The 22152-nt window shown below is 45.6% G+C and overlaps 1 protein-coding gene across 5 annotated transcripts in view; it reads right to left on the bottom strand.

The window, feature by feature from the left end:
• The window catches only part of LOC139260284 (scavenger receptor cysteine-rich domain-containing protein DMBT1-like), a 280342-nt gene that overhangs the window by 37188 nt on the left and 221002 nt on the right, over nt 1-22152 (bottom strand). For 4 of the 5 annotated variants that reach the window (XM_070876709.1, XM_070876707.1, XM_070876708.1 and 1 more), the window contains 5 exons: nt 17969-17995; nt 17704-17826; nt 10963-10992; nt 4315-4344; nt 3447-3594 (listed from right to left, as the gene is read on the bottom strand). In XM_070876709.1, coding sequence (XP_070732810.1) covers nt 3447-3594; nt 4315-4344; nt 10963-10992; nt 17704-17826; nt 17969-17995 — 358 coding nt within the window. The remainder of the gene's footprint in view (nt 1-3446; nt 3595-4314; nt 4345-10962; nt 10993-17703; nt 17827-17968; nt 17996-22152) is intronic. The other variant, XM_070876710.1, reaches the window with a different exon arrangement.

Genomic DNA, 22152 nt, shown 5'->3' with positions numbered 1-22152 from the left:
TCTCTAATTTCATGTCTCCCCCAGCCAGTTTGAAATCTGACTGAGCAATAGTAAACAGAAGATAATCATTGAATAAAGTTTTGTTGAAGAGCATTGACCACCGCAGAACTGCAAGTGTCTGCTCTGGGTCTCTGCTGCTCCCACTATTCAGAACTGATACTGCAGAGGGTATTTGTACTGTTAGAACATTTACTGGCTACTGGACAGAAAGCAGAGTAGTGGTGAACAGTTGTTTTTCAGACTGGAGTGACCTTTCCAGTGGTTTTTCCAAAGGGGTCGCTATTAGGACCATTGCTCTTTTTGATATATATCAATGACCTGGCATAATTTCAAAGTTTACAGATGATACAAAAGTTGGAAATGTAACCAATGAGGAGGATAGTAACAGATTTCAGGAAGCCATAGACAGCCTGGTGAGATGGACAGACACATTGCAAATGAAATTGAATGGAGATAAGTGTGAAGTGATACATTTTGATAGAAAGAATGAGATGATCCAATATGAACTACATGGCACAATTTTAAAGGGGGTGCAAGAACAGAGAGACCTGGGATGTATATACACAAATCTTTGAAGGTGACAGGACAAGTTGAAAAAGCTGTTAAACAAGCATATGGGATCCTTGACTTTTTAAATAGAGACGAGGGGGAGATATTCTGGAGCGCCCTATTTTTAAAACTTAGCGCCAGTCACTAATGTTTTTCAGCTTTCAAACAATTTTGTGTTTGCACTCCAGGAAGGAAGTGGAGCACTAAATCAAGCGCTCCACTTCCTTCCTGGAGCGCTACAGGATGCTGCATAATGGGCCGTGCAGCCCTGCCGCGTTCCGAAGCTCCTTCCCTCCATTAAAGGGAAGTGCCATCGCTGCAGGATCTGCATTGGGACCAGTTAGCTGGACCCCGACGGCAGCATGTGATCCAGCTCCACGCACTCCAGCAGAGAGCTAGTCTGATCGATCGCAGCCGAAGAGGAATCAAAAATATTGAAATGCACCATTTTTGACATATTATACTTACCTCAGCCACCGCCCCTTGAACTTTCGCTCCTGAAGTGCCCAGCCTCCCGGTCAACATCTCCTGCAGCTGCCGGCCTTTTCGCCCAGCAATGCTGCGGGGGGACGGAACCGAAGTGTTGGACTGGGGCGCAACTGGGACGATGCACATGGCAATGACGTCACGATCTCCAGGCGAAGGAGATTGGTGCGCAAAATCCTACCACCGCTGCAAACCTCCCGCCGAAGGTAGCGGGAGTCGTTCATCTCACCGCGCCCGGTTGAAAAGTCGTTACTGCCTTGTTATCACCCAACAAAGGCGATAACAGAAGTTGCTTCGGAGACCAATTTCTAGGCCATAGAGTACAAAAGCAAGGAAGTTATGCTAAACCTTTATAATACAATAATGCAGCTGAACTCTAAACAATGTATCAACTCTGGGCACCACACATTAGGAAGGTTGTCAAGGACTTGGAGATGGTGCAGAAGAGATTTACGAGAATGGTACCAAGGATGAGGGACTTCAGTTATGTGGAGAAGCTGGGTTCTCCTTAGAGCAGAGCAGGTTCAAAATCATGAAGGGTATTGACAGAGTAAATAAGGAGAAATAGTTTCTAATGACAGAAGGATCAGTAACCTGAGGTTACAGATTTAGAGTGATTGGCAAAAGAACCAGAGGAGATGTGAGGAAAAAAATTTTTTACGCAGTAAGTTGTGATCTGGAATACTCTGCCTTAAAGAATGGGGGAAGCAGATTCAATAACAACATTAAAAAGAGAATTGGATATATACTTGAAGGGAAAAATTTACAGGGCTATGGGAAAAGAGCAGGGGAGCCAGGTTAATTGGATTTCTCTACCAAAGAACCGGTACAGCCACTGTGGGCTGAATGGCCTCTTTCTATGCTGTGTCATTCTATGATTCTGTGGGTTCCAGTCTTCATTACTTTTGATCCTTTGTAACTTTTTATGATACTGTGGTCGAGGTATTGTATCTTTGAGAAGGAGATATGGGTAAAATTTAATCTACAGCATTCTCTGTGCAGATCCATTCGACAGATTTCTCTCTGATAAGCAGAAAAAACAATTCCTGCATCCATAAACATAATAAAGTGCATTAAAAAGGTGCAATTAAAATTATTTGAGAGAAATTACTCTATATTTGCAACAAACCCATTCCCACATCCCCATGAATTTCCTCTGTGCATGGGGGAATTGAGGCCCAGCAGCACTCGAGAAGGGCAGACTGAATTCTGGAGAGGGGTGGGTACCAACCCCCCCAGAAAGAAGTAATGGTTTTCTCCAAGGGGCTACTCTGGAATAATTCCTTTAAAAAAATATTTTTTCCTTCAGGGGTCCAGGCCACAATCCCAGGCTGGACCCTACATCCACCGGTTCAGCGAGGTATGCCAGGCCTCATCGATACTGGGTTCCTCTGAGGACTGGAAAAACAAGAAGTCCTAATGTAGCGAGCCCTGATCTTAATTTTGTCCCTCCCAATGGACTTCCATTGAAGATATCGCAGGAATACATTGGAATGGTCACAGATTTTTGTGGCTTTGAATATTATATAACCAGTTTAAGGATGTTAGAAATAGGAAGATTGGAATAGTTTGCAATTTCTCCACAACATATGAGAGGGACTTGTGGAAAATTATGCAGTAAAAAAGTGACTTCTGAAAAATCTCTAAAATGACTCTAGTTTCTGGGAACACATTTAGGAAAGAATGCTTATTTTAACATGTGATGGTGAACTGACCCAAGACAAATTGTCATCACTGTTTTGACATCCAAAAACATTGGTCATTGCTCCCAACCATTTCCCCATTTCACCCTGGAAAGGATTCAATGAAGAATTGGTATGGAGACTGAAATCAGGTATGATGTTGAACCTTTACAGGATTACATACTAAACCAATAACTGTTAGGCTTCCTGCCCATCAACAGCTGAAGCTGGGCAAGGACCTGGATTTCTTAACTGAATGTCGACTCTGGATGAAAAACAAAAGCTGAACATGGATGGATTTTTGAACCTTAACTGGTGCTGAAGATTTGAGTTGTGATCAGGTGGCAGAATCAGCATCTGGGACCAGGAAGCATGTGATCTCTATTCAGCTGGATATCAGTCGGCTGGGGAAAGAGCTATCTGATGCATTGGTTAGTTCTGGGAGTTTTTCCTGTGTAAACTGACAGAACAGATTTCTATAATACTGTTTTTTGTAGACAAAATGGAGAATTCCTCCTTGTTGTCTTTCTGAGGGCTATACTTCAGTTTAAAAGTATTCACCTTGAGGCCAAGAATGTGATCCTAGCACAGCACTTTTGGCACAACATTAAATTATTAGTCCCCCTCACTGTGTTGTAATTCAAATGACTATCAGCAATAGTTAATTGACAGCAAATACTACAGCCATTATTTACATTAAAATATGAAAATAAAAACATTTGTACTTACTCAATGTCAGTAAATTCCAGCTTTATTGTTTGATTTCTGTTCACTCGTATGTACCAAGTGCATCGTGCATTATTTAGATAGGAGTATGGATAACCTTGACTGATAACAGACCCATTGGCACCTCCAAGATACCCTCCACAAGAGCCACCTATTAAGAGTCAGGAAGTGGATATGTTCAGGTGGATCAATATATGGCAAAAGAACGACCATTTTCTTTTTTTGCCTCCCTACCAATATTCTTTGCCAATTTTCCTTTCCTCAATTTCTCTCGAACCCATTTAATCCTTGTTGGAATAAGGTTCCACAGCTGGCAGTCACCCTCTAGTACCTTGCTAAAGTGACTGTTGGTCTTATGTGAGCCTTGACAGGAAGTGAAAAAATTTCTAGCATGTTCTCAGTCAACTTTGTTTAATCATCTTTGCTCCCAATCGATCAGCCTAGCACTCTGCTGCAATACATTAGGCTGATTGGGCTGGATCGCAGCTGCCATCGGGGACCAGGTAAGATTTTGCCTTGCAGAGCCTGCAGCAATGGCGCTTCCCTAAAAGGGTGGGGAAGAGCCTTCCAACATGGCAGCACTGCACACCTACCACCCTGCCTGCTTCCTGATTTAGCACTCTACTTCCTTCCTTGAGCTACCATTAGGCCAACAGTTTGCTCCAGCCATTAGCTTATTCTGTTGAGCCCAGAGACCAATTTCCTCAGCTAGTTCACATCAACTATACTGATCACAAACACATGAAACTCATTGAATAAAATCTGTTTCAGAGTCATCTATCGCACTCTAAGAATGGCTTTAGCTCTAGCTTTGACTGGTGCAGGATATTATGGAAAGGGTTTAGTGTTAGTTTGAAAACAGTTTTAGTACCTGTTGCATTTGTTGTTCTTGCAGCATCACCTGTCACAATATTAAAAAGAAAGTCATAATTCAATGGAATTTCATTCATTAGTATTCAAGTCTCAAACTTTGCTGAAGATCTTTGAAAAGCACTCAACAAAAAACAGTGGCTATGAAATTCCTCAGCAATGTGATATCTGACTGGTGGAAGGTTGTACAGCCAGGTGTGTGCCTGTTTCTCCACACCCCCAGAAAGGATAAGATGCCGGGTCCACTGCCTCCTTTTGTCAAGGATGATCTGATTGTGTGCAGCTGGCAATAGGTTAGCAACTTTTTCTGCAGGCCCTGACACACCTACCTGGCAATGACCATGGACAACTGTCTTTTCAAGGTCTGGGTCAGCATAGAGGCAAATGCAGAGCTGTGTCATCAGCTGCAAAAACTCCCGCAGCTCCCAAGCCATATAACACTGTCACATTCAGTGACAGTAATGATCAGCCATGGTCTTAAATACTGCTCTATGACCTTGCAGATATGCTGCAAAGCTGATACATGAGGATAATGTCATGGACTGGCACAGGGATCCTTGTAACCATCTCACATGGCACCACCTCTAATTTAGCAGTCAAGCAGGGGTCAGATGTTGGGCTGGTTCCTCTTTTGTCAGTAGACTCATTCTGTGGATTGCCTATCGCTTCACCTTTCATTGTCTAGTTTAAGCTTCTTGCCCCTTCAGCCACGGCAAAGCCTGCTAGTGCATTGAGATGCCATCTGTGGTTCTCCAAAGGATTTCATGATTGTTGTCACCCTATCATGACACTCTCCTTTAGTTGTCCCCACCCTGTTAAACTTTACTTATAAGCAACTTCCTATTCCCAGCCATGGTGCATTCCCCAGACCAGCCCAAATCTGCACTTTATGTGATGCTAATATGCTGACCTACAGAAATTGAGTTCGAATAGCACAATTTCAGTTGAGTCTGTTTAAGCCTGCCAGTAGCTATTCTAATGTAAAGGTCTTCGTGGTGTCCTGAGATTGGAGGATCTGAGAGCCATGGTGCAATAAAACTTAACACTGGTCATCGTCAGGGTACCAAATGGAGAAATGGAGCACGGCTTTTGCCAAGACCATCAGTATTAATTTTCCTAACTATAATATTTTGGTATAAAGTTTCCCATCTGCAGTCTTGGGCCTGACTCCTGCCCCACTATTAGGAAATTGGGGTTTTCACACATACAATTTGCTGATATGCAAATATTCTGTGCTGGCAACACAGAAACACAAAATTTGCTCTTTAATCTTTCTGTTTTGATGCTCCACAACTCCTCACAATGTGCCATACTAAACTGGTGATCATTCTTGTATCACTGATAATTACCAGGGACATTTTATGATTAATTATCTAAGCTGGAAAATTATACAATGGCATAACATTTTTTCTCAATTTTCTTCGAGAATCTCATTTTCATTTTCCACATGAGCTGAAGGATTCTGTGTTTTCACAGTGGATATTTTGACAATCGTGGCAGAACACAGAAACACAAATACCTAAAATCTTTGCCATTTTTTCCTATTTAAGGTGATTGGATAAACATAAGAACATAAGAAATAGGAGCAGGAGTAAGCCATCTGGCCTCTCGAGCCTGCTCCACCACTTAATAAGATCATGGCTGATCTAATCATGGAGTCAGCTCCACATCGCTGCTCGCTTCCCATGACCCTTTATTTCCTTATCGCTCAAAAATCTGTCTATCTCCGCCATAAATATATTCAATGACCCAGCATCCACAGCTCTCTGGGGCAGAGATTCCCATAGATTTACAATTCTGAAAAAAGAAATTCCTCCTCATCTCAGTTTTAAATGGACGACCCCTTATTCTGAGACAATGGGCCCAAGTTTCCACAGGATAAAAAACGGGCGCCCCTCCGAGCTGGGCGCCCGTTTTCCGCGCCTAAAACGGCACCAGAAAAAAAACGCACTATTCTCGAGTGCTTTGCAGCTCCATGTCGGCCTGGCGTGGCGCCCAGGGGGGTAGAGCCTACACTCGCGCCGATTTTGTAAGTGGGAGGGGGCGGGTACTATTTAAATTCGTTTTTTTCCTGTCGGCAACGCTGCGCGTGCTCGTTGGAGCATTCGCGCACGCGCCGTGTGAAGGAAACATTGGCACTCAGCCATTTTTGTAGTTCTTTGTAGTTGTTTAATTTTTGAACATTTTTTAATAAAAGCACATTGCCATCAGCACATCAGCACTGAGGCTACCCTTCTCACTGTCTCCTTCCCCTCCCCACCCTCCACGGTAACAAACGGCAGTTTCCTCCCCCTCCCTCCCCTCCACGGCAACAAACCGCTGTCTCTTTCCCCTCCCTCCGCTCCACAGCAACAAACCGCTGTCTCCTTCCCCTCCCTCCCCTCCACGGCAACAAACGGCGGTTTCCTCCCCCTCCCTCCCCTCCACGGCAACAAACCGCTGTCTCCTTCCCCTCCCTCCCCTCCACGGCAACAAACGGCGGTTTCCTCTCCCTCCCTCCCCTCCACGGCAACAAACCACTGTCTCCTTCCCCTCCCTCCCCTCTGCGGCAACAAACGGCTCCCTCCCCCGCGGGAACGAACGATGGCTGAAGCACTTTCACACAGGTAGGAAGATGGTTTATTTAATCTTTTCTTTGCTTATAAATGTTTATTCAGGTTGGATTTATTTGTATAATATTTGTAGAAGTAAAATAAGGATTGATTGTAGAATTTAATGACTTTCCTTCCCCCCCCCCCTCCGCCCCCCACCTCGTTCTGGACGCCTAATTTGTAACCTGCGCCTGATTTTTTAATGTGTAGAACAGGTTTTTTCAGTTCAAAAAAATCTTCACTTGCTCCATTCTACTTTAGTTTGGAGTACATTTTCACTGTGGAAACTTTGAAATCAGGTGTCAGTGGCCGGACACGCCCCCTTTTGAAGAACAAATTCTGTTCCAAAGTAGAACTGTTCTACCTCACTAGAACTGCAGAAAAAAAAATGTGGAGAATTGCAATTTCTAAGATAGTCCGTTCTCCACCAGTTGCTCCTAAAAATCAGGCGCAAATCATGTGGAAACTTGGGCCCTATGTCCCCTAGTTTTAGTTTCCCCTATGAGTGGAAATATCCTCTCTGCATCCACCTTGTCATGGCCCCTCATTAACTTACATGTTTCGATAAGATCACCTCTCATTCTTCTGAACTCCAATGAATATAGGCCCAACCAACTCAACCTATTTTCACATTTCAACCCCCTCATCTCTGGAATCAACCTAGTGAACCTTCTCTGAAATGCCTCCAAAGCAAGTATATCCTTCCTTAAATACGGAGACCAAAACTCCACGCAGTACTCCAGCTGTGGCCTCACCACTACCCTGTACAGTTTTAGCAGGATTTCTCTGCTTTTATACTCTATCCCCCTTGCAATAAAAGCCAACATTGTATTTGCCTTCCTGATTACTTGCTGTACCTGCATACAAAGCTTTTGTGTTTCATGCACAAGAATCCCCAGGTCCCTCTGTACTGCAGCACTTTGCAAATTTTTCTCCATTTAAACTATAATTTGCTTTTCTATTTTTTCTGCCAAACTGGCTAACCTCACTTTTTCTCACACTATACTCCATCTGCCATCTTTTTGTCCACTCGCTTAGCCTGTCTATATCCCTTTGCAGATTTTTTGCATCCTCCTCAAAATTTGCTTTCCCACCCATCTTTGTATCATCAGCAAACTTGGCTACATTACACTCGGTCCCTTCATCCAAGTCATTAATATAGATTGTAAATAGTTGTGGATCCAGCACCGATCCCTGCGGCACCCCACAAGTCGCTGTTTGCCAACCGGAAAATGACCCATTTATCCCGTCTCTCTGTTTTCTGTTAGTTAGCCAATCCTCTATCCATGCTAATGTATTACCCCCAACCCCGTGAACTTTTATCTTGTGCAATAATCTTTTATGTGGCACCTTATCGAATGCCTTCTGGAAATCTAAATACACCACATCCACTAGTTCCACCCCGCTCGTTACATCCTCAAAGAATTCCAGCAAATTTGTCAAACGTGATTTCCTTTTCATAAAACCATGCTGACTCTGTTTGATTGAATCATGCTTTTCCAAATATCCAACTACTGCTTTCTTAACAATGGACTCCAGCATTTTCCCAATGACAGATGTTAGGCTAACTGGTCTATAGTTTTCTGCTTTTTGTCTGACTCTTTTTTTAAATCGTGGCATTACATTTGCGGTTTTCCAATCCGCTGGGACCGCCCCAGAATCCGGGAAATTTTGGTAGATTACAACCAATGCATCCACTATCTCTGCAGCCACTTCTTTTAAGACCGTAAGATGTAAGCCATCAGGTCCAGGGGGACTTGTCCGCCTTTAGTCTCATTATTTTATCAAGTACTACTTCATTAGTGATAGTGATTGTATTAAGTTCCTCCCTGCCCATAGCCCCTTGATTATCCACGATTGGGATGTTTTTAGTGTCTTCTACCATGAAGACCAATACAAAATATTTGTTCAATGTCTCTGCCATTTCCCTGTTCTCCATTATTAATACCCCAGTCTCATCCTTTCGGGGAACAACATTTACTTTAGCCATTCTTTTTCTTTTTAAGTACCTGTAGAAACTCTTATTATCTGTTTTTATATTTCGTGCTACTTTACTTTCATAATCTAGCTACCCTCTCTATCATTTTTTTAGTCGTTCTTTGCTAGCTTTTAAAAGTTTCCCAATCCTCTGGCCTCCCACTAGTCTTGGCCACATTGTATGCTTGTGTGTCATCACAAAATGATATAAAGATTATTCATTAATATAAAAGCAAAATACTTCGGATGCTGAAATAAAAATTATGGAAATACTCAACAGGTCAGGCAGCATGTGTGGAGAGAGAAACACAAAATGGGAGAGGGAGAGAGAGAAACACAAACTGGGGGAGAGAGAGAAACACAAACTGGCGAAGGGCGAGAGAAACACAAACTGGAGAGGAAGAGAGAGAAACACAAAATGGGGGAGGGAAGAGAGAAAGAAGCACAAACTAAGGGAGGAAGAGAGAGAAACGCAAAATGAGGGAGGGAGAGCGAGAGAGAAATACAAAGTAGGGGAAGGAGAGAAACACAGAATGGCATCATGCCCACCAGTGAGTTCTGCCCCTGACCCTGCTGAGGTAGGTGGGGTAGAAAAGCAGGCAAACTCCTGCCACGCTTCCACCCTTCCCTCCCCCGTCCACCCCCCCAACCCCCGCCAATGATGCTGCAAATGCTGACGGAAAATTGCCAATCTAGGTGAGTGCCAGTTTACCCCCACAAGCCCTAGAAAGGGTAAAATGGGTTCCCACCGACTCCTTTTCTCAGAGGGCCAATGTCGTTCTCAAACAGCAAATACTTCATTTCAGTATTAATTTGAAGACCTGCTGGTCTTGCACACCATCTCCCACTGTCCTCGTCAACAAGATGTAAAACATTAATTGTACCCATTTGAAATGGGTCTGAAACACCTTTGTGCCTCCAGCTGTAAATTACATCTTTTCGCCAGCACCATTAGTAGCACCAACAGGTTTCAAAGAGAATTCCCTATTTGGAAGAAGAGGACCACCTACGGAGGCATGCCAAGCACTTCATGCTGCAGAAAAGATGTCATGTGCGACCTGCCAATAGGTCACGGGATCGGCATCACAATGTTCCCTGCTGGAACTACAGAAGCAGAAAATGTCCCTTTGATATGTCCTTACTATACAGTATACATGCACACGAGGCCCATACTTGAGAGAAGGTCACTCTGTGACCAGTTACCTTTATTACCAAGACCTCAAGTCATGAAAGTGCGTAGAACTTCCACTTTTATACCTGAAAATCCAGTTTAGGAGTGTCTCCCACAAGTTCACCGCCTTGTGGTCAATGTTCTCAAGGTGCACAACTTAGGTCAGCTTATACATGGGTTACAATGATAGTTGAATACATGACACCCTTTAATCTTGCTCTTCTCCTGCTCCACATCCCCTCAGACAATGCCACAATACGCTGGTGATTATTTTTGTATCACCGTTATTTACCAGAAAAATTTTGTATGTGTTCAACTGAGCTAGAAATGGCATGACAGCTATTTTTGGGGAATCACGTTTTCATTTTACACGCGAGCTGAATAATTCTGTGTTTTCACAGTGAACATTTTGATAATCAGTGACAGAACACAGCAACACAACTGCCTGGAAGGAGAGAAGTCTTTGCTATTTTATTCTATTGAAGGCCAAAGAAAACACAATTTCTCATCAAATACAGCAATCCCTGTACCCCAAAATGATATAAAGATTATTTAAGTTCTGCTCAAGGAAAAATATGTTGGCACCTAACAAACTGAACATTCAGGTACCTTGTTTGCTTTCAGTTTCACCTTTATATGCAATGCTGTAATTTTAATCTCAGATGAACAATACAGATTGCATTAAAAGAATGTTAGAGCTACTTAACATCGTAATAAAAAAGCATCAAAATAGTACAATCTGGAACACAGTGCTTAGCTACGTCAATAATATGCAGTATACAAAGCCTTTACCAAATTAATAATGTGATTCGCTGAGTATAGCCATTAAGATTCATTGTTGATTTAAAAAGGGTCAGCAAATGTACAAAGCAACATTTTTTTTTAAACAATGTACTTAAATCTTACTGACCTGATGGAGTTGAATAAGCACTGCAGTATCCTATAGAGGAAAACATTCAGTTGATTTGCTTTATCAACTTCAGACAACTTCATTCACGCTCATAGAAATATTAAAATAACACATGACAATAATGAAATTATCAGCAATGATTGACATTTACAAACATACAAACTATGACGGACGGAAAAAGGCCCAATGGTGCAGCCAGCCCGTCACACACAACATATAATATCTACTCCCCCATCCCACCCGGATACCATGTAATCTCTTGGGCGAGGTGAATAAAAATAATCAAAACTAATCCAGGAGACTATTCTGACTCTCATTAATGTGATACAGTACCACATTTTGTACAAAGTCATCCCCACCTCAGCTAGAATCAGAATTTATTCTTGTTTGAAGGAATTCAGTGAATCGGTGTTCACTGCTCAAACCAGCAGCTGATCCACAGGTCCACAATTCTCAGGGAAAAGAACTACCTCCTAGTTCTGCCTTCACATAACTTGAGATTGTGACCCCTGGTCCTCCCTATTCTACTTACTTGAAACAAACAAATTACAAAAACACAATCTATTCCCTTCATCATCTTATAAACCTCAATCAAGTCACCCCTAAATTTAAGCTTCTCTGAAGTGCAGATTCCCAGCTCTTTTGAGCTTTTCGTGGTAACTAAATGCTTCAAACTGGGAATTAATCCGTGGCCCTCCTCTGTACCCTATCCAAAGCCTCAATATCACCCATCATGTGAGGGGATCAAAACTGGACATAGTATTCCATCCAGTGTTCATGCAACGGAAATAAAAACCATTGTTTCTTTGCACCAAGATTGTGTCGCACAAACCTTTCTGTTGCTTACATAAATCATATCTAAATTACTTGTTTTGGAATATACAATGGCGTAAAGAGGGAAAGGCTTTTGTGTCAATCTAGCTCATCATGGCAAAGATTTTCTCTGGTCACTATGTATTAGTGACATTGAACAAATAGCTGGAAAAATTCCTCTGATTACTAGTTATAGCACAATAATAAACACCTTATTGGAGCATCGTTAGGATTTTACTACACATTTCAAGTATAGAAAATGTTTCCATCGTCTTTATGATATCACTAATTAAGTAGTGACTTGAATTAATCTTCCCCGTCTATCATTTCAGTCTCGGCCCAGGCCCTGTTTGTACAAGTTACATCTCCTTGTTTAATCTCAACTGTGTGTCTCTCCAGTCTCTGTTAAATCAGTAATCTGTCCAGTTCAGCTTTGAATACTTCTAGCCAGTGAACTAAATGGTAGTCTATTCCTTAGGTTAATAGCCCAATCTCTGCTGTTATCCTTCATTCATAATTTAGTCATGAGTCCCTTAGTTCTGATTCAAGCACTCCAGCTTTGTTCTCCAGGTATAATACAAAAACAATTCCTCAACCACTATACTGAGTCCTTATCCATTTTTAAATTGCTGATAATATGGTCCGCATAGATCAAAAACTATTTGGCCTTTTGTTTGAAAACTGTAATCACAAAACATATGGCCAGGGATAGATTAACACATGGACCTACTGGGCCTGTGCACAAGGGCCTCAGCAAAGTATGAGACCCTTGCCAAAGGCTGCATGCAAATATGCTTAATATTGCTTAATACAATGTGATAGGATTTAAATTTCAGCTAAGTCCAAGGAACGAAAGACCAGTCAGCTTAACATCGGTACTAGGAAAAATAATGCAATCCCTCCTGAAGGAGGAAATAGAAAAATATCTAGTGACCAAAAATATTAACGTGAACAGTCAACATGGATTTCAAAAGGGTATGTCTTGTTTGACCAATCTCATTGAATTCTTTGAAAAGGTAACAGTGAGAGTGGACAAGGGTAATGTAATAGATGTAATATATCTATATTTACAATAAGCCTTCGATAACGTACCACATTATAGACTAATGAATAAGGTCAGAGCATACAGGGTCATGGACAATTAGCAGAATGGATAGCTTGCTGGCTGAAAAACTGAAAACTGAGAATAGGGTAAAGAGTAGCTATTCAGAATGGCAGATGGTGGGTAGTGGTATTCCACAAGGATGGGCCCTGTTGTTCACAATCTATATTTAATGATTTAGACTTTGGAATCAAAAACAATTTCTAAATTTGAGGACGACACCAAATTGGGACGGATAATCAACACTAAGGATGACTGCCATAAATTACAAGACATGAATAACTTAAAGAATGGGTATATGGTAAATTATTTTTAACATAGGTAAATGTGAGTTATTACATTTCGGTTAGAAAAAAATAAGGAGGTCACCAATGCTACCCCTAATTTATTTTAGGCATGCGCGGTCCCTTTAACAGACTGCACGGCCCATTAAAATTTCACACATGTGTGAAATATACCATTGAAAAGCCAGTGATCGGCTTGCATAGGTCATCCAGATAATTGCGTGGCCACGGAGCTCAAGGGGAATATTGGAGATCATATATTACTTGGAAAATAAGAATCTAAATTGGTAGTTGAGCAAAGGGATCTGGGAGTACAATTACACAAATCACTGACAGTTGTGACACAGGTCAATCAGGCCATAACAAAGGCAAATCAAGCACAAGGGTTTATTTCTAGAGGGATATAACTCAAAAGTAGAGAGGGTATGCTAAACTTTTATCGAATCTTGTTAGACCACACTTGGAGTACTGTGTGCAGTTCTGGTCGCTATATTATAAAAAGGATATAGAGGCAATGGCAAAAAAGATTTACGAGGATGATAACAACTGTAAGGTTATACCTATCAGAAAAGAATGAATAGGCAGGGTCTCTTTTCACTTGAAAAGAGAAGGCTGGGCAGTGACCTAATATAAGTCATTTAAAGGTTTTGATAAGAGTGGATAAAGAGAGTGTGTTTCCAATTGTGGGGAAGAGTAAAACTAGAGGCCATCAATATAAGATAGTCACCAAGAAATCAAATAGGGAATTCAGAAGTCACTTCTTTACATAGAAACCCAGAGAGTTGTGAGAATGTGAAACTTGCTGCCACGGGCAGTGGTTGAGGTAAATAATATAGATGCATTTAAGTGGAAGCTATATAATCTTATGAGGGAGAAGGAAATAGAGGGTTATGCTGATAGAGTTAGATGAGGAAGGATGGGTGGCGTCACGAGTGCAGCATAAATGCCTGCATGGACTGATTGGGCCAAATTGTCTTTTTCTGCACTGTATATTCTATGTAAGTGCAGTATGCAAACATTCTATGGGCCTAATTTTTCATCTATTTTACTACACAAATGTATTTTAATGGATCGGCTGGGCCGGCGAGGGCAGGATTGTGTGGCACATGCAGGGGATTTCCAATTGTTCTTGATGTTCAGGACACAAAGGGCTAGATTTTAGTTGGGCTTGCGCTACTATTGGCACCCCGAAGGGACGGTAATATGTATGCAAATGATATCCGGCCGGGCAGCCAGCTTCTGGTGCCGGTTTGGCGGAGGCGCTGAGTAGTACCACCCGGGAGCGTTGAGACGGTGTGCAATGCCCCTGGTTTCGACAGCACTATGATTTTTGTTCCGCGCTAACGCTGTAGCACCCCATAGTGCGCCGTAGTGGGACCGCCTGGGAAAGCGAGCGGTCTGAGCTGTTCCAGCGGCAGTCAGGGAAGGAATGACTATTTTTGCAATTTATCTTTATGTGTGGTGAGCAAGATATTGGGAATGTTTTTTGTGTTTTTTTAGGCAATGTTTTTTTTCCAGGGAAGCCACTCTTAGGGCGCTCCGAGGCCTGCTCTTTAGCAACGGAGTCTCAGTTGCTCATCCGGCCTTGCGCCCTAAGAGAGGTGTATAACACCTCCCTTAGCGTTCTGCAACACACTCAGGGCCTAGCTGCTGAATTTTGTGGCTGGAAACGCAAACCATTTCCTGGCGCAAACTTTACCACCCCGCCGTCATTATCATAGAAACACAGACATTTATAGCGCAGAAAGAGGGCATTCCGGCCCATCATGCCCGCACCGGCCACACGGCCCTCGTTCAGCAGCCCTGAGGGTTACGTATAAACCTATAAACAATGAACAATGGCGGACAGGTAAAGAGCATCCGGCCCAACCAGTCTGCCCCGCACAACTGCGATACCCCATGTATCGCAAAATTTTACACTCCACTCCACACAGAGCCATGCGATCTCCGGGGAGAGGTAAAAAATCATAAAAACCCAGGCCAATTGGGGAAAAAAATCTGGGAAAATTCTTTTCCGACCTATCCAGGCGATTGAAACTAGTCTAGGAGATCACTCTAGCCGTATCAGATTCCATGATGTACTTACCATTGTGTGTGGGCCAGTAAACAAGAGGTTATCCAGTCTCATCCCACTTACCAGCTCTAGGTCCATAACCCTGCAGGTTACGGCACTTCAAGTGCCCATCCAAGCACCTTTTAAATGTGGTGCGGGTTTCTGCATCCACCACCCTTCTAGGCAGTGAGTTCCAGACCCCACAACCCTCTGCGTGAAGAAGCTTCCCCTCAAAACCTTCCACCAATCATCTTAAACCTATTCCCCCTCGTAATTGACCCCTCCACCAAGGGAAATAGGCCCTTACTATCCTCGTAAATCTCCTCTGCACCCTCTCCAGTGCAATCACGTCCTTCCTATAATACGGCGACCAGAACTGCACGCAGTATTCCAGCTGTGGCCTAACCAATGTATTATACAATTTAAGCATAACCACCCAGCTCTTGCATTCTATGCCTCGGCCAATAAAGACAAGCATTCCGTATGCCTTCTTAACCACCTTATCCACTTGGCCTGCTACTTTCAGGAATCTGTGGACAAGCACCCAAAGGTCCCTTTGTTCATCTACACTTCTAAGTAGCCTACCGTTTAATGTGTATACCCTTTCCTTATTAGCTCTCCCCAAGTGCATTACCTCACACTTCTCTGAATTAAATTCCATATACCACTGTTCTGCCCACCTGACCAATAGATTGATATCCTCCTGCAGTCCATGACTTTCCTCTTCATTATTAACCACACAGCCAATTTTAGTGTCATCTGCAAACTTTTTAATCATACCCTCTATATTCAAATCTAGATCATTGATGTATACCACAAAAAGCAAGTGACCCAGTACTGAGCCCTGCGGAACCCCACTGGAAACATCCTTCCCGTCACAAAAACACCCATCAACCATTACCCTTTGCTTCCTACCTCTAAGCCAATTTTGGATCCAACTTGCCACTTTGCCCTGGATCCCATGGGCTTTTACCTTCGTGACCAGTCTGCCATGTGGGACCTTATCAAAAGCTTAGCTAAAGTCCAAATACACTACATCGTACGCACTACCCTTCATCGACCCTCGTGGTTACCTCGTCGAAAAATTCAATCAGCTTAGTCAAACACGATCTTCCCTTAATAAATCCTTGTCAACTGTCCCGGATTAATCTTTGCCTTTCTAAATGTAGATTTATCCTGTCCTTCAGCATTTTTTCCAATAATTTTCCCACCACGGAGATTAGGCTGACTGACCTATCGCTTTCTCCCTTTGAAACAAGGGTACCACATTAGCAGGCCTCCAGTCCTCCAGCACCATGCCTGAATCCAAAGAGGACTGCAAAATGATGGTCAAAACCTCTGCTATTTCCTCCCTTGCTTCGCTCAACAGCCTGGGATGCATTTCATCCGGGCTTGGGGAGTTATCGCCCGAAACAGCCTCCAATTGAAAATCCAGCCCCAAGAATCTTACTCCTGCTCTGCCTCTTTCCCAGATATAATGTATTTGTTTTTACCCACTTTTGCAGAATATTGACATGAATAAAATTAATCATCTTAAATATTGCAGCAATGATCATTTTTAAAAGCAGTGTTTTTATAAATATTTCAGAATGTAACATTATGCCACAATGTATTGACCTGTGTCACAACTTTTAGTGATTTGTGACTTTAACATACATTATAACAGAGACTACACTCCAAAAAGTACTTTCTTGGCTGTAAAGCGCTTTGAGATGTCTGGTGGTCGTGAAAGGCGCTATATAAATCCAAATCTTTTTTTTTTGTGTATTTGTACTCCCAGATCCCTTTGCTCCACTAACCCCTTGAGATTCTTATTTTCCAAGTAATATGTGACCTCCATTTACCTCCTGGGACTCATAGGTATTCTCTCCTTTATCTGTGGAATTAACCTCAACGCAAACACTTTCCAAAGCAGTGAAGCAGGAGAACAAACTCAAAAAGTCTGCTCTCTCAAGTGGGCATATTTCAAAGAAAAGCAGGGGAGTTATCCCTGTTGTCCTGGCCAATATTTATCCCTCAATCAACATAACAAAAAAAAGATTATCTGGTCATTATCACATCACTGTTTATGGGAGCTCGCTTGTGCGCAAATGGCTGCCGTGTTTCCTACATCATAACAGTGTCTACACTCCAAAAGTACTTCATTGGCAGTAAAGTGCATGGAAATATCCAGTGATCGTGAAAGGCGCTATATAAATTTAAGTCTTTCTTAAATCTTTTAAATGTCCCAAAGACCCGACATCAGTAATTGAACTGTGTTACTGTATTTTAGACCGACTCGTGCCAACATTCGAAGGAGTTGACCATAATCTCATGGATCACATTATAGACTGCTGAAAAAACATTTCACATCATCAGGACTCAGCTACACTGATTCTCAATATGAGCAATAATCTTCAATAAAGTCCCATTGGTAATTCTGCCAGTCATTTTATCATTTTAGTTTTTAACTTCAACACATTTTGTTTGTTTTCTAAAAACTCTCTTACCGTTATTAATGTAAGAACAGTGGTCACAGAAGTCATGACAGCAGTTGCCATTATAACGACAGTTGTAATCACAGGAACAACCTGATGAATATCCCCCACAGTTGTATCTACATGAGGTATATCCTGTTATACAGTAAATGTTAGGTTAGATCTGAAATTAATTTTATTGCAAACAAGATTGCAGCTTACAATTTTAAAATAACTGTAATTCATTTTTAGAATTATAAAGTGGACCAATATATATTCTTGAGGACATTTTCTATACCTGTTGTCCATGCTGGTTCAGGAATGTCTGTCAAAAAAAATAAAGATAAATGCATTATTAAACAGAATATTTTTCATACCTGATCAAGACTCAAAGCTCGTTCAATCTTTTTGAACAACAGAGAAAAGTGACCAGGAAATTTTGTGGTGCGGTGATAATCGCCTGTTCCGCTTGGATTGCACCCACCAAAGATCATTCATGTTCTGCTCAATATAGAATGCATTGGAATATAACAAATTGAAACCTATTTTGATTTCATTTTTCCATATATATATATAATGCTGGAATTTATTTTCCGATGAACAATACAGATTACATTATAAGAATGTTAGAGCTACTTAACATTGTAATAAAACAGCATCAAAATAGTACAATGTAGAACACACTGCTGAGCTATGTCAATAATATGTAGGGGCAGAAATTGGTCAAACACATGGTCCGCACGTTTTTCGGCGGTCCGTCGTTTTTTACTGCCCGGTATCTCTGGGGCTGAGTGGGCGGGAATTTCATCGAATTTTTCTCGGCGGTAAGTCGAGCAGAGTGCAGTGGGCAGGAATGGAGTGCAGTTGGCGAAATGCAGCGGAGAGGCCTTTGTACTCAGGAATCTTCGGCTCCTGAGTTGTGTGCACGCGCATGCTGCTGTGAAGCTCAGCCCCCCGAGAGGCACTGACAAGAGGCCAGAGACGGCCGGCTGGAGAGCATTGTGGCGCGGCCTGAGATCGCTGTGTTTGGTGGCTGGGGGGGGGGTGGCGAGAAGAGATCGCTGTGGGGTGTGGGTGGCGGAAGAGATCGCTGTGGGGGGGTGAAAGAGATCGCTGTGGGGGGAGAGAGGGAGAGAGATCGCTGTTGGGGGGTCGCAGAGATCGCTGTGAGGGGGGAAGGGATCACTGTGGGGGAGGGCAGGGAGAGATCGCTGTGGGGGAGGTAAGAGATGGCTGTTGGGGGGGGGAAGAGATCGCTGTGGGGGGAGAGAGATCGCTGTGGGGGGAGAGAGATTGCTGTGGGGGGAGAGAGATCGCTGTGGGGGGAGAGAGATCGCTGTGGGGGGGGAGAGATCGCTGTGGTTGGGGGGGGGAGAGATCGCTGTGGGTCGAGAGAGACCGCTTTGGGTCGAGAGAGATCGCTGTGGGAGGAGAGAGATCGCTGTGGGGGGAGAGAGATCGCTGTGGGGGGAAAGAGATCGCTGTGGGGAGAGAGAGATCGGTGTGGGGGAGAGAGATCGATGTGGGGGAGAAAGATCGCTGTGGGGGTGGGGAGAGAGATCGCTGTGGGGGGGAGGGGCGCGGGGAGAGAGTTTGTGGTGTGGAGGCGGGGGAAGAGATCGCTGTGGGGTGTGGGTGGCGGAAGAGATCGCTGTGGGGGGGTGAAAGAGATCGCTGTGGGGGGAGAGAGGGAGAGAGATCGCTGTTGGGGGGTCGCAGAGATCGCTGTGAGGGGGGAAGGGATCACTGTGGGGGAGGGCAGGAAGAGATCGCTGTGGGGGAGGTAAGAGATGGCTGTTGGGGGGGGGAAGAGATCGCTGTGGGGGGAGAGAGATCGCTGTGGGGGGAGAGAGATTGCTGTGGGGGGAGAGAGATCGCTGTGGGGGGGGAGAGATCGCTGTGGTTGGGGGGGGAGAGATCGGTGTGGGTCGAGAGAGACCGCTTTGGGTCGAGAGAGATCGCTGTGGGAGGAGAGAGATCGCTGTGGGGGGAGAGGGATCGCTGTGGGTGGTGAGGGGGGGGGGGGAAAGAGATCGCTGTGGGGAGAGAGAGATCGGTGTGGGGGAGAGAGATCGATGTGGGGGAGAAAGATCGCTGTGGGGGTGGGGAGAGAGATCGCTGTGGGGGGGGCGGAGAGAGAGATCGCTGTAGAGGGAGGGAAAGATCGCTGAAGGGGGGGGGAGAGAGATCGCTGTGGGGGGAGAGAGATCGCTGTGAGGGGGGGGGAAGAGAGATCGCTGTGGGGGGGGGGGGGAGAGAGATCGCTGTGGGAGGGGGGGAAGAGAGATCGCTCTGGGGGAGAGTGATCGCTGTGTGGGGGGGAGAGCGATCGCTGTGTGGGAGAGAGATCGTTGTGGGGGGGGGAGAGATCGCTGTCGGGGGGGAGAGAGATCGCTTTGGGGGGGGAGAGAGATCGCTGTGGGGGAGAGAGATCGCTATGGGGGAGAGAGATCGCTGTCGGCGGGGGGAGAGAGATCGCTGTGGGGGGAGAGAGATTGCTGTGGGGGAGAGAGAGATCGCTGTCGGGTGGGGGGAGAGAGATCGCTGTGGGGGGGGAGAGATCGCTGTGGGGGAGAGAGATCGCTGTAGTGGGGGGAGAGAGATCGCTGTGGGGGGGGAGAGATCGCTGTGGGGGAGAGAGATCGGTGTGGGGGGAGAGAGATCGCTGTGGGGGAGAGAGATCGCTGTGGGGGAGAGAGAGATCGCTGTGGGGGAGAGAGATCGCTGTGGGGGAAAGAGATCGCTGTGGGGGGGGGGAGAGATCGCTATGGGGGAGAGAGATCGCTGTGGGGGAGAGAGATCACTGTGGGGGGGGAGAGATCGCTGTGGGGGAGAGAGATCGCTGTGGGGGAGAGAGATCGCTGTGGGGGGGAGAGTGATCGCTGTGGGGGAGAGAGATCGCTGTGGGGGGGAGAGATCGCTGTGGGGGGGAGAGATCGCTGTGGGGGAGAGAGATCGCTGTGGGGGAGAGAGATCGCTGTGGGGGAGAGAGATCGCTGTGGGGGGAGAGAGATCGCTATGGGGGAGAGAGATCGCTGTGGGGGGAGAGAGATCGCTGTGGGGGAGAGAGATCGCTGTGGGGGAGAGAGATCGCTGTGGGGGAGAGAGATCGCTGTGGGGGAGAGAGATCGCTGTGGGGGAGAGAGATCGCTGTGGGGGAGAGAGATCGCTGTGGGGGAGAGAGATCGCTATGGGGGGGGAGATCGCTGTGGGGGAGAGAGATCGCTGTGGGGGGAGAGAGATCGCTGTGGGGGAGAGAGAGATCGCTGTGGGGGAGAGAGATCACTGTGGGGGAGAGAGAGATCGCTGTGGGGGAGAGAGATCACTGTGGGGGAGAGAGATCGCTGTGGGGGAGAGAGATCGCTATGGGGGAGAGAGATCGCTGTGGGGGAGAGAGATCGCTGTGGGGGAGAGAGATCGCTGTGGGGGAGAGAGATCGCTGTGGGGGAGAGAGATCGCTGTGGGGGAGAGAGATCGCTGTGGGGGAGAGAGATCGCTGTGGGGGGGGAGATCGCTGTGGGGGAGAGAGATCGCTGTGGGGGAGAGAGATCGCTGTGGGGGAGAGAGATCGCTGTGGGGGAGAGAGATCGCTGTGGGGGAGAGAGATCGCTGTGGGGGAGAGAGATCGCTGTGGGGGAGAGAGATCGCTGTGGGGGAGAGAGATCGCTGTGGGGGAGAGAGATCGCTATGGGGGGGGAGATCGCTGTGGGGGAGAGAGATCGCTGTGGGGGGAGAGAGATCGCTGTGGGGGAGAGAGAGATCGCTGTGGGGGAGAGAGATCACTGTGGGGGAGAGAGAGATCGCTGTGGGGGAGAGAGATCACTGTGGGGGGAGAGATCGCTGTGGGGGAGAGAGATCGCTGTGGGGGAGAGAGATCGCTGTGGGGGAGAGAGATCGCTGTGGGGGAGAGAGATCGCTATGGGGGAGAGAGATCGCTGTGGGGGGAGAGAGATCGCTGTGGGGGGAGAGAGATCGCTGTGGGGGAGAGAGAGATCGCTGTGGGGGAGAGAGATCACTGTGGGGGAGAGAGATCGCTGTGGCGGGGGGGAGAGATCGCTGTGGGGGAGAGAGATCACTGTGGGGAAGAGAAATCGCTGTGGGGGGGGAGAGATCGCTATGGGGGAGAGAGATCGCTGTGGGGGAGAGAGATCGCTGTGGGTAGGGGGGGGAGATCGCTGTGGGTGGGGGAGAGATCGCTGTGCGGGGGGAGAGAGATCGCTGTTGGGGGAGAGAGATCGCTGTGGGGGAGAGAGATCGCTGTGGGGGGGGGGAGAGAGATCGCTATGGGGGGGAGAGAGATCGCTGTGGGGGAGAGAGATCGCTGTGGGGGGAGAGAGATCGCTGTGGGGGAGAGAGATCACTGTGGGGGGGGAGAGATCGCTGTGGGGGAGAGAGATTGCTGTGGGGGAGAGAGATCGCTGTGGGGGAGAGAGATCGTTGTGGGGGGGAGAGATCTGTGTGGGGGGGAGAGAGATCGCTGTG

This window comes from Pristiophorus japonicus, chromosome 3 (assembly GCF_044704955.1).
Source record: "Pristiophorus japonicus isolate sPriJap1 chromosome 3, sPriJap1.hap1, whole genome shotgun sequence".
Taxonomy (NCBI): Eukaryota; Metazoa; Chordata; class Chondrichthyes; family Pristiophoridae; genus Pristiophorus; species Pristiophorus japonicus.
Note: the sequence above shows the minus strand (reverse complement) of the source record. Positions and strands in the feature narration are given on the sequence as shown.